This window comes from Pseudoliparis swirei, chromosome 13, assembly GCF_029220125.1.
Source record: "Pseudoliparis swirei isolate HS2019 ecotype Mariana Trench chromosome 13, NWPU_hadal_v1, whole genome shotgun sequence".
Lineage (NCBI taxonomy): Eukaryota > Metazoa > Chordata > Actinopteri > Perciformes > Liparidae > Pseudoliparis > Pseudoliparis swirei.
The window spans coordinates 9930308-9942325 of NC_079400.1; the positions used below are offsets into that span (position 1 = coordinate 9930308).

Below are 12018 nucleotides of genomic sequence, written 5' to 3' on the forward strand. Positions count from 1 at the left end.
AAAATAAAAAAGAGACAAACTAAATTAGGGGAACCAAAGAACTACATAGAAGGACAACATCACTTATAACTAGAACGGGCACTCGGTAGAGCGCATACCTTCGCATATCACAAGATTGGGCATTGAATTATAAACATTTTGGCATTAGTTGTATGCCTATTGGATAGAAATTGACCGTGCTATGGTAAAAAGACTTTTTTTTTTTCATGACCACCTTGACCTTGACCGATCTCTCTCAAAATCTAATCAAATGGTTCCCGGATAACCAATCATCCACGAATTTCAATTTCATGCGATTTAATTTTTTTGTGTTATGCTAATAACACACATACATAAATAAATAAATAAAAATACAAAAATACGAAAACATATTTTCGATTTAAAAAATAGGTTTTAAGAAGTGATTTATATAATGTGCTTAGACAAGATCAAATGTTACCGGAGTTTTGCGACAGAAACTTTCCTTATTCTTGGGAGTATAAACGTGTTTCTTCTTTTATTGAAATATGCTTTTTATGGATTACTCTTCCATACAGCTGGAGAACGTGTTAGAGAGCATTGCCGAGATATCATTGATTAAAGAGCATAAAGCACGTCCGCCATATATATTCACTTCCCACAATGCAACTTGTTCTCAGACGGCAGACGCCTCCTCCTGAAGCCGTAACTTAACCGTGACGAGTAAACCAAACCGCGGTCTGGCAGGGAGGCGACGTGTCCGTGCGTCATGGTTTTAGGCCTCTTGCTTATCATTTCACGCCACGCCGTTACCGTGAAGCGGTTTGTTGAACAGTTATAAGAGGCAACGCGTTGAGTCCCAGTGCTGCATGCAGGTGGTTCTGTGATCTGCTAACTAACAGCTGGTCTCCCCTCACGCTGCTCCAGATGCTCTGTAAGGACAGGTCTTTCATTGTAGAGAAACAAAATAAGGTAGATGTTCACGTGCATGAGAGAATGTGTCGTTCAGTATTTTCATTTGTTATGAATGGCGTATGTTATTCTGTGTTGCCCATGAAAAGCTTGTCTCATAGCGTGGATATCTTCATCATTTCCTCTTCGTCGTTATATTGTAGAGCGATTTCATCCATGTGTTCGTGACGAATAATTAGATATTTCCTTATTAATTGTGGGATTTATAAAAAACAATTTTATTTCACAGCACTGCATGTACAGTTTCAGTCTTGTGATGGTTTTGTTCTCATTAATGCATCTTCTTAGAAAAACACTTCTCATAATGTCAGCGTCTCTCTTAATGTCAGAGCCTCTTTGGAATAGAAATCCTGCATATATATATTTATTTATTCATTCATATATATATATATATATATATAATGCATGTAAATGCATCTATTCATTGTGTACACATCTTTCTGTATTTTTTAACAATCCGTAAAAAGTGATTTTTCCCCTATTTCTTTGCTTTTTTGTCACAAATATACAGAATTAAATTTTCAATAGTATTTAATGCTGGCGTCCGACTTTTGGTACCACCAGTTTAGCTTTTTTGTTCATAACAGCTGCCGCAGTCGGATATGTAGACATCCTTTTATGACTCAGCCATAAATCGTGCAGGTGAAGCCCTCCGTCCCCAGAGGAGGAGTCGTCTTGATGTATCACGGCTCACTGCTTAAACCTCGAAGACAAACATGGCAACCCCTGAGCAGATTTATGTCAGTACTTGTCTGTCCTCATTTTGGAAGACGTTACATAAATCTCCCCCATCTTTTTATGGCCAGGTTTCAGACATTTTCCTTGTCAGAGACACACGTTGTCAACTTCACCAACACAGGCTGCATTTCCTCCATTGTTGTCTTTTTTCTTTTGGTTTTATACATGCATGGCTCCATGGGGGGAAAAAAGCTGGAAATTGGGATAATTAATTTGTTTTAATCAAACGCCCATCCAGTTGTAGTTATTTCTTACCTTTCCTCGTGTGCACAATGACCTTGTTGTCTCCTCCCTTCAGCATTTGGAGGTGGCAAAGGACTTTGACAACGACTCGCTGAGGAGATACAGCTGGACTGCAGACGCACTGGATAATGTCAACTTAGTCTCCTCTCCAGTGCACTCTGGGTAAGCACCGCCAAGTAGATAAGCAAGGACACAACCTACCTGTTAAATGTCCTCCTTCTTTCTTCCCTTCTCATTTTCTCCCCCTGGAGAAAACGTCTCCTCTTCCTTGCAGCTGTTTCTCTTCACCTCCTCTTGCTGTACAAAAACTCTGTCATCAAACGTTACATTTCCTAAATTTATGTTATTACTGTATAATAACAAGGTGACAAAACACACAAAAAAGCGACTCAAAGACGCTTGAGAGAGACGAGCCTTGGTTCTAGTTTCTTGCTACGTTTAGCTGAATGTAAAGCCAGCGCCTCAGGTGACTCGTCGGCCTCGCAGCGGCAGCAGATCCACATGTGGCTCACACACCTGCGGAAATGATGGAGCTGTAATGTAATGCAAAAGTTTGGCATTGTTAGAAATACGCTAATTCTCATTTTGGCAGACAGTCGGATAAGAAGACTGAATAATGTGAAGACAGACAGGCAGGTGACGGTTAGCTTAGCTTAGCACGAATACTGGAAGAGGGTGGAAATAGCTAACCTCGCTAAGCTCCACCTACCGACAGCTGTCACGGTCACGCACTATTCAACACGTTATATTTCTGTAAAAAAATATAAGTGTAAAGACAACAATTACGGTAACGTTATATTTGACCGACGGAGATTAGGGTGATGTCAACTTCCTGTTTACGCGGACTTTTTACAAACAGGAAGTTATCCACACTGACGGGATTTGTCATCCTGCAGCATCAGGACCGACGTGGGTAAATCAAATTCTGTGTCTGACAGAAGTTTAGGCCTCTCATGGGAATATTGATGGTGTAAAAAGAGCGTCAGAAGAAATAACTGATTATACGCATTATTAGTATTATTGGACTGCATCGGGGCTTATTTCTATTTTTAATGGAGATAATTAACTCACAAAGTCGGATAGAAGCACAGTTGTTTTAACAGCTTTTCACATAAAAGCGAGCGAGCGTGTATCTCCCAAAGATGTCGAGCTGTTCCTTTAAAGGGCTCCACGGTACCCGTCTTCTCAAAGCTCTGTTGTTGACCTGTCACTCCTGCGTTGCTTTGTCGTCCATCCTGCAGTTTAGCCTCTCCGCTCCCGCAGTACGACAGCAGGTGATTGACTGTGATTGGTCGCCCTCTTTTGTCCCCACCACTGCCTTGTTTTGTTGCCCACCCCCTCCCCTCTCGGGTTCACTCATAACATCTGTGTTTGCTCTCCTCACACATGAACTCGGTCGTTACAGATTTTTATTTCTGTTTGTTTATTACTTTTTATTTTAAGGAAATCTTTGCAAGTTTCCTAACTGATCTGAACGGGTCTGTGGTACAAGAAACCTGTCAGGATGCGAATTTGTGCAGCTGTGCATCTGAATATATGTATGTGTGTGTATTTATATATATATATATACAGGACTGTCTCAGAAAATTAGAATATTGTGATGAAGTTCTTTATTTTCTGTAATGCAATTTAAAAAAACAAAAATGTCATGCATTCTGGATTCATTACAAATCAACTGAAATATTGCAAGCCTTTTATTCTTTTCATATTGCTGATTATGGCTTACAGCTTAAGAAAACTCTAAAATCCTATCTCATAAAATTTTAATATTTCCTCAGACCAAGTTAAAAAAAAGATTTATAACAGCTGAGTGTTTGTCAAGGCTCAGGAAACCCTTGCAGGTGTTTCGAGTTAATTAGACAATTCAAGTGATTTGTTTAATACCCTACTAGTATACTTTTTCATGATATTCTAATATGTAGAGATAGGATATTTGAGTTTTCTTAAGCTGTAAGCCATAATCAGCAATATTAAAAGAATAAAAGGCTTGCAATATTTCAGTTGATTTGTAATGAATCCAGAATGCATGACATTTTTGTTTTTTTATTGCATTGCAGAAAATAAAGAACTTCATCACAATATTCTAATTTTCTGAGACAGTCCTGTATATAAATGTATTTATATATATTTATGTTTATATATATGTGTATTTATATATATTTATACATGTTTAAATATATGTATGTTTATATATGTTTATATATGTTTATATATTTATTTATTTATATGTTTGCATATACATGTTTGTATATATGTTTATATATATATATTTATATATAAATATATATATATAAATATGTCTTTATATATATTTGTATATATGCATTTATATGTTTGTATATACTTGTTTATATGGACATGTTTGTTTATATATACAAATATATATTTGTATATATATTTATATGTATATTTATATATATTTATAGATGCTTTTAGACTCAATCCGACTACTCGGAAGATTAGTTTATGCAAGATGACATACCATTTGTTCAAAAGCATTTAAACTAACATGACATCTCGTTCACCGAATTGCATGGTGTGAATCTGTGTGTGTCATTTCCTTCTGTGGTTCACACACAGGGCTACAATACCTTCTAATATGGATAACACACCGGTTACCCTGGAGGCTCCTGTGTTGGCGTCTTGGCTAATTCATCCGCAAAAAAATAATACCAACGAAGAATATTCATTTTCTGGCAACATTGTGACATCTCCTCGTGCAAGTTGCTGTTTTTCTAATGGTGAACACCACTATTTTAGCTAAATTAGTTTTTAAAATGCAGCCACAGCCAACACAGAAAACTCTCTACATTTCGTTATCTCTCTTCTCTTTTGCTCACCCTTACTGTTTTCCGTGTGTTTTGAGGATCAAAGCACGAGAAGAGACGAACGCTCTTCTCTCCCCATCAATACTGCTGTTGAATTGATGTGTATTTAACTTTTCGTTCCCTTCCTTTTTCTATCCTATCCTCTTACCTTCTTTTTCTCCCAACATGCTTCTCTTTCATTGACTTCTTTCTTTCTCTCTCTCTCTGCTATCACTCTTTGTTCTCCTCCTCCTCTTCTCCTTTTCTGTCGTTCTCTCCATCAGGTTCCTGGTCAGCTTCATGGTCGACGCCAGGGGCGGCTCCATGAGAGGAAGTCGTCACAACGGCATGCGCATCATCATCCCACCCAGGAAGTGCACGGCGCCCACCAGGATCACCTGTCGCCTGGTGAAGAGGCACAAGCTGGCCTCGCCTCCCCCGATGGTCGAAGGAGAAGGCCTGGCCAGCCGGCTGGTGGAGGTCGGTCCGGCGGGAGCTCAGTTCCTCGGGTAAGACTTGATGTGGTCGTCAAACTTTATATTGCCGCTGTTTGCTTGATCGCTTTTTGTCCCGCACTTCCGGTTGGGTGACTTGACGTCTCCGTCCTTCCGCTTCTTGCCATCTCCAGCCATCTGCGTTGACATGATGAAAGTGTGAATCCAGTGTGTGTGTGTGCACGATGAGGTGGAATACCTGCTGTTTAATTTGCAGTTTAAGTGTAATTGTTGCAGTGTGCTCGCCCTCAAGCATCAAGTCCAGCTTTGGCAAAGTAAAGGCAACATCACTCACAGACTTAAAGGGCAAATTCTGGAAGGAATAAGTGAAGTGTGTGAAAGCCGATGCACATTTTAAATGTGCATCAACTGCATGAAAAGGCTTTTGAAGGTCTAATGTATTGAGTTACAGCATAAATAAAAAATTGCCGCTTATATGTCTGCATCTTTGATGAAGATGGTCCTGAATTTGATTTCAGCTTTAAAAAAAAAAAAAAAGCTGTTACTCTAGAGTTTATAATGGTGTTTATAATGGGGTTTAAAGGTACTATTTTCATTTACCCCCAATCCATCAATTAGTTTTAAGTTTAGCAAATGTATAAATATATATATTTTTGTATATAGTGTATATAAATACACACAGATATTTTTGAGGAACATAAACACAAAAATAGGATTACCACGGTCTGAAATTGCTTTTTTATTTACTAGCCAAAACACATGTATATTCAATATTATTTAAAGAAGAAGAATATGATGCACAGGCTTGTTTTGGCTTTATTTAAAACATCTCAATTATGAGTTTAGGAATATAATTAAATCATTTTGTTTGTCGGTATTGTAAATTAGTATATATATATAAAGTCTTTATGCAACTGTATGCTTCTGCTCTGCTGCATGTAATATGCATGTATTGTAGTTTTTACTCACCTCTTGGATCTTGTCTTGACTCGGGACTTGACTTAAGACTGGACTAAACTCTTGGCGGGACTTTGGGACGTAACTTGACTTTAGACTTGACTTGAGTGCAAAGACTTGAAACCGACTTGGGACTTGCAAAACAATGTCTTGAAAGGAAAGGTGCTCCACGAATAATATAATGTGAATTATTTTAAAATAAGCCATTGTTAAAGATGAGAACTTCACTCGTACGCTACTTTTGGTACTTAAAGAATTTGTTTTGATACAAATACATTCGTATTTTTATTAAAGCAACATTTTAAATGCAGGATTTAAGATTATGACAAAGTACATAAGATAAAATAAGATAATCCTTTTAGTCCCGCAGTGGGGAAATTGCAGGATTACATCAGCAGCTGCACAGTAGTAAGCAGTAATAAAAATGTAAAAATTAAAAAACAGTAGGAAAAATACGATAGCAATATTAAATATACAGACGGAATAAAAGTATATACAAGCTAATAATAAAGTGTATATGCATTGCAGAAACAGTCATGGCAGTATTACTACTTTTACTGACATAATCATACAATGTGTGTATTCACAGATATTGTGAGTGAGTAGTAGCCAATACTGATGTCGCTGATGAGTACTGGACAGAAGAAACAAGAATCTTTTTACTGATACAACGCGGTGCTTTTACTGACTTTGGAAGTGTGTGTTCTGTGTGTGTCCGTGGGTGTGTGCGTGGGTGTGTCATTATCTTGCGGACACAGTAAACTTCATCTCCCCAGAAATCTGCCAGTCCTTAATGAAGGCGAGAGCCTGGTTAGTCGAGTGCTCCAGCTGGGACCCAGAGGAACTAGATTTGTTGGGTAGGAACCAACCGTAGCATCCCCCCCTGCTCCTCTCCCCCCTGTACGTCCCGCCTCCCCCGAGGGAAACGACTTGACCGAGGCTGATTCATGCTGGTGGATATGATGATGTTACCCATCTGTTGATTTGTTAGGAAACAGCCATGTAGTTTTGGGAAGAAATCAATAACGTTGTGAACATTTTAAAAGGAGGACGACTATTTTTTTTTTTTTTTTTTTACCTCAATAACATCCCGAAGAGAAACATAGAATATAGCTTTTACATTTGAGATATACAAATTCTTCCTAAAACTACACTATAACTTTAGGGTTACTTTCCAGTCACTTCCATTTAGAGACCATTGATTGATTGATTTATTTCAGAAGCTTTCAGTGAGGCCTCCGAACTGCGCTTGTTGGGCATGAGCCTCTTCCTCCTCAAGCCGAGCATCATCCTGCTTCCCATGACCGCTGTTATTTTTACGTCATCTTTTTACGATCGTTTTTTTTATGTCGTCCCACAATATATATGTCTTATTTATTTCCAGAGACATTCGAAAAAGAAACAGCGGTGAGACTTTTTGATTTGTCACCGTGTAATCTGGATCATATTCACTGTGTGTCACGGTAACTTTTTCTCCTCTCTGGGTACTTGAAGCATTTTTTCATAAAAATAACAGTTTGTATACGAGTTAAATAACTAAAATAATATATTTGAATCACTAAATATAACTAGTGTCTGGATGTGAAAGTGCTGTGTGGAGCAAATTAACTTTAGCTAGCTTAAAGCCTTAATTTAGTTAACAATAGCTAGCTAGCTAACGTAATTAAACATGACAGAATGACTTTCAATCAAACTTCGTGAATTTGGGTGAGAAAAATTACAACATTTTATACAAATATGAAACACAAGATTGTGAACATTGTAATTTCGGAATAAGCTTATTTTTTGTTTGTTTCTTTACGTTGGCAAGCTAGTAAGAGGTCGTGTTCAGATGCCATTGGAACATGAGTGTTTACTGGTCAAATTCAATTGAGTCATTGAGCAGAAATGTGTGTCTTTCGAAGCAGCTGATAACGACATTGAATCAGAAAGTTGAAAAGTGAATATAGTTCCTCTCGGTCCTTTTGCACGCTCTACTCTGAGGTGGAAACATGGTCCTCAGTCTAGAGTACGTCCATCTCGTGTTGTCATCACGCCTTGTTTGAATAAGGGCTGTGCAGCTTTCTCCCCTCATACCATGTGTTTCATTGTCAAATCATGCCAAGCGACGACATGCAATGTGAATGTCCCATCGGCACGGCAACAGCTACTTTCATGAAGCAGCGGAACCAGAGTTCATTCACGCCTGCGCAGTACGTCTCCGACCACGATGCCCATCAGCATTCCTCGTTCGTGTTTCACTTCGTTTGCAGAATTTACAAACCGAGTGAAACCTCGAAGTGTCGTCCATCATTTGTATTCTTGTAATCGGAAAGAAGTAAACCTAAAACCTCTGTTTTCGTTGGTTTACCTGTTTCCTGCCATGTTTCAGTCCTAAATGTATATAATTAATGAAGCCATACTTCATGTACCCTCACCAGGCCTGTGATAGTGGAGATCCCTCATTTTGCCTCGATGCGCGGCCAGGAGAGAGAGCTGATCCTGCTGCGCAGCGAGAACGGAGAGTCCTGGAAGGAGCATATGTACGACTACAAGGCCGACAACCTCAATACGCTTCTCAGTGGCATGGACGAAGGTGAAAGCACGTGTTTATATGTTTACATTGATATAATGCACCCACTGGGTGTGATTTTTAAGCCCACCAGCATGTCGTTTATATTTGGTGGCAGTAACGAAAATTTCCACAGTGTGTGTACGGTGTTGCTTTTAAGACCTTCATTTTCATTGTACCTGGTCCAGATCCAGCAGTTGGAGAGGCGTTCACTGCCTTATTGATGCATCACAATAGTGACTGAACAGATGTGTAACATCTAAAATGTTTAGATAGCTCCACTAAAAATCAAATGACCAGGTGGGGTTTGATGTTATTGTTACTCCAGAAAAATGTAACATTTGTGTTTAGGATTTATTCTCTTTTTCTTTTGTTTGTGACCAGTAAGGCTTTATTTTAATTGAAAATATGGCATGGAAAGTTTTTATTTATTTATTTAGCACATTTCAGCAACAAGGCAATTTAAAGTGCTTTGCATAAAACATCTAACACATTGGGAAAGGACATTCACTTGCAATGGAAAACAGTCATTAAAGAGCCAAGAGAATAGAAAATGAAAAAAAGCAAAATTGGAACGGGACAGGAATAAAATCCCGTTATAAAATGTGCAGTGCAAGTTAGGTCATTACAAGAAAGTAAAATAAAACAATTAGCATACCTGGTAACAGGAGTACTCGATACTGAGCTGGAAAATAAATGATTTCTAATTTCTGTGTGATTCATGTAAGTTGTGTATTTTCCTTCCCTGTAGAACTGGACAGTGCTGAGGAGCTGAAGAGGAAGAGAATCTGCCGCATCATCACCAAGGACTTCCCACAGTACTTTGCGGTCGTGTCTCGAATCCGGCAGGAGACGAATCATATGGGACCGGAGGGCGGGACTCTGTGCAGCCGGAGCGTCCCATTGGTTCAGGCTTCCTTCCCTGAGGGGGCGTTAACCAAGAAGATCAAAGTTGGACTGCAGGTGACTTGAGAAATGTTGTTTTTCACAGAATTTTGACCAAAGAGGCTAAGAACAATACACACACACACACACATGTACACGTGGGTACACAAACCTACGCGCACATTAAACACACATGATTGATCCCCCGTCTCCCAGGCCCAGCCGGTACCGGACGACAATGTGAAGAGAATCCTCGGGAACCGAGCAACTTTCAGCCCCATCGTTACCGTGGAGCCCCGGAGGAGGAAATTCCACAAGCCCATCACCATGACGATCCCAATCCCGCCTCTATCAGGGGAGGGGCTCACCAACGGCTACAAAGGAGACTGTACTCCGTGTCTCCGCCTTCTCTGTAGTATAACAGGTGTGTGTGTGTGTGTGTGTGTGTATGGTACTAGTACAGCTATCTTTGTGAGGACCAATTCGAGAAAATTATTATCGTTATGGGCTAGCGAGAGAATACGTGACATCAATGGATACAAACTATTGTGAAACGGTTTGTTTGGCTCCACATTATTCTGTGGTGTCTGCACAGTAATCGATGAGTCATTTTAGAGAGTTCTGGAATTTCTGGAAAAAAACATCAGAAACTAATTATTTTTCAAAGCATTAAATGTTCCCCAATTTCAGATTTTTCTACCGATTTACACACATGCAACATATCCTCCGTTCGTATGGTAATGTTGTTTCTTTTTCGTGTATTTTTCCATCTTCAGCAACTTCCCTGCCATTTCAGGACCTGTTAAGACAAAACTACTTATATTTAGGAAAATACAGTAGGATATCGGAAGTTACACGACAAATAAGTCAACTATTAGTTTCACATGAGACACAAACAGCTGTCTCCTTAAAAAAAGTCCTGTGTTTTTGGAACCACATCCACTCCGACCTTATCCCTCCATGGACTTTGTTGCTATTATATATGTGGGTTATGTATAAATAACACTGCATTAATTTTTTTTAATGCAAAAGTATGAACAGCGTATGAGAACAACCTGACCTAAAATATATACCGGTTTATTTATATATTCACGACACTTACCGTCAAGCTGTAAACATTCCTGGCTTTGTCAAAAAAAATAGTTTTTTGCAACTCATTGATATTTTAATTGCACTCGCTGCTTTCTTTCCTCCTTTTACTGCACCTACTGCACAACAACTTCCCTCCGGATGAATCAAGTGTATTTTTATCTTCACTGAACAATCGCTGTCAAAGGAAATGCGGTGACTTTTTGTTCAAGTGTGTCTGCTTTAAAATGTCTCTCCGTGTGTTTCCTTGTACTTTACTCGGATAAAAAATGCATCTCATTAAAAGACAATCTTTCTATCCGTCAGGGGGCACGTCACCGGCACAGTGGGAAGACATCACTGGCACGACTCCTCTCACCTTCGTCAACGACTGCGTCTCCTTCACCACGAACGTCTCTGCCAGGTGAGACACACGACACGCTTGTGTGTCATTATTCTGATCTGGTTTCTCTGTGTCTGAAATGTGCATCATTGTATTTTTAACCCGTGCAGGTTCTGGTTGGCGGACTGCCACCAGATCCCAGAGACGGTGGGTCTGGCCATGCAGCTGTACAGGGACCTCATCTGCGTCCCCTACATGGCCAAGTTTGTGGTGTTCGCGAAGACCAATGACCCGGTGGAGTCCAGACTGAGGTGCTTCTGCATGACGGACGACAAGGTGGATAAGACCCTGGAGCAGCAGGAGAACTTTGAGGAGGTTGCCAGGAGCAAAGATATAGAGGTACATAAATATTGGTTGGTCATCATATTTTCTTTTCCCGTCGGAATGTGAGGTTCAGTTTTGAAGCAGTATCACATCCATCCATTATCCACTATCCGGAAATCGAGCCGAGGGCTGACGCCTAGAGACAGGCAACCATTCACGCTGACATCCACACCTGCGGGCGATTTAGAGTCCTCGCATAACCTGAGCTGCATGTCGTTGGACTGCTGACACGCGGAGAACATGCAGACTTCTCACAGAAGGGCTGTGCAGCCCGGGAATCGAATCCGGGTCCCTCTTGCTGTGAGGCGACAGTGCTAGACGCCACAGCACCGTGCAGCCCCGAGGTTACCACAGCAGTTCTTATATTATGTATAATATACAACCTTTTTTTATTATTTGATTGTTATTATTATGTTTTATTATGTGGCTTTGTGTGAAAAGTATATGCGCACAGAGTTCTTGTTCATGGATTGTAATAAATAAATTAAGTTGAGTTGAATCTAACCTTCGGATAGAAAACTGGACTTAAAGTAATCTTTTGTGAGTTCAGGTCATTTGCACAGCAACGGAGTCGCTTGTGAAATAAGTTTTGAATTCAAAACAAGTGTTTTAAAGTGTTAAGATGGTTCGTGCCTGAAAGGGATTGCAGCAGTTGAT

General features: G+C 39.7%; 1 protein-coding gene across 34 annotated transcripts in view; it reads left to right on the plus strand.

Annotated features, from left to right (window-relative positions):
- The window catches only part of LOC130203540 (ankyrin-3-like), a 137614-nt gene that overhangs the window by 97295 nt on the left and 28301 nt on the right, over positions 1 to 12018 (plus strand). For 22 of the 34 annotated variants that reach the window (XM_056429792.1, XM_056429819.1, XM_056429820.1 and 19 more), the window contains 9 exons: positions 886 to 930; positions 1967 to 2073; positions 3153 to 3185; positions 5003 to 5227; positions 8551 to 8705; positions 9433 to 9644; positions 9783 to 9990; positions 10962 to 11058; positions 11148 to 11376. In XM_056429792.1, the coding sequence (XP_056285767.1) occupies positions 886 to 930; positions 1967 to 2073; positions 3153 to 3185; positions 5003 to 5227; positions 8551 to 8705; positions 9433 to 9644; positions 9783 to 9990; positions 10962 to 11058; positions 11148 to 11376 (1311 nt within the window). The remainder of the gene's footprint in view (positions 1 to 885; positions 931 to 1966; positions 2074 to 3152; positions 3186 to 5002; positions 5228 to 8550; positions 8706 to 9432; positions 9645 to 9782; positions 9991 to 10961; positions 11059 to 11147; positions 11377 to 12018) is intronic. The other 12 variants (XM_056429798.1, XM_056429802.1, XM_056429822.1 and 9 more) reach the window with 3 other exon arrangements.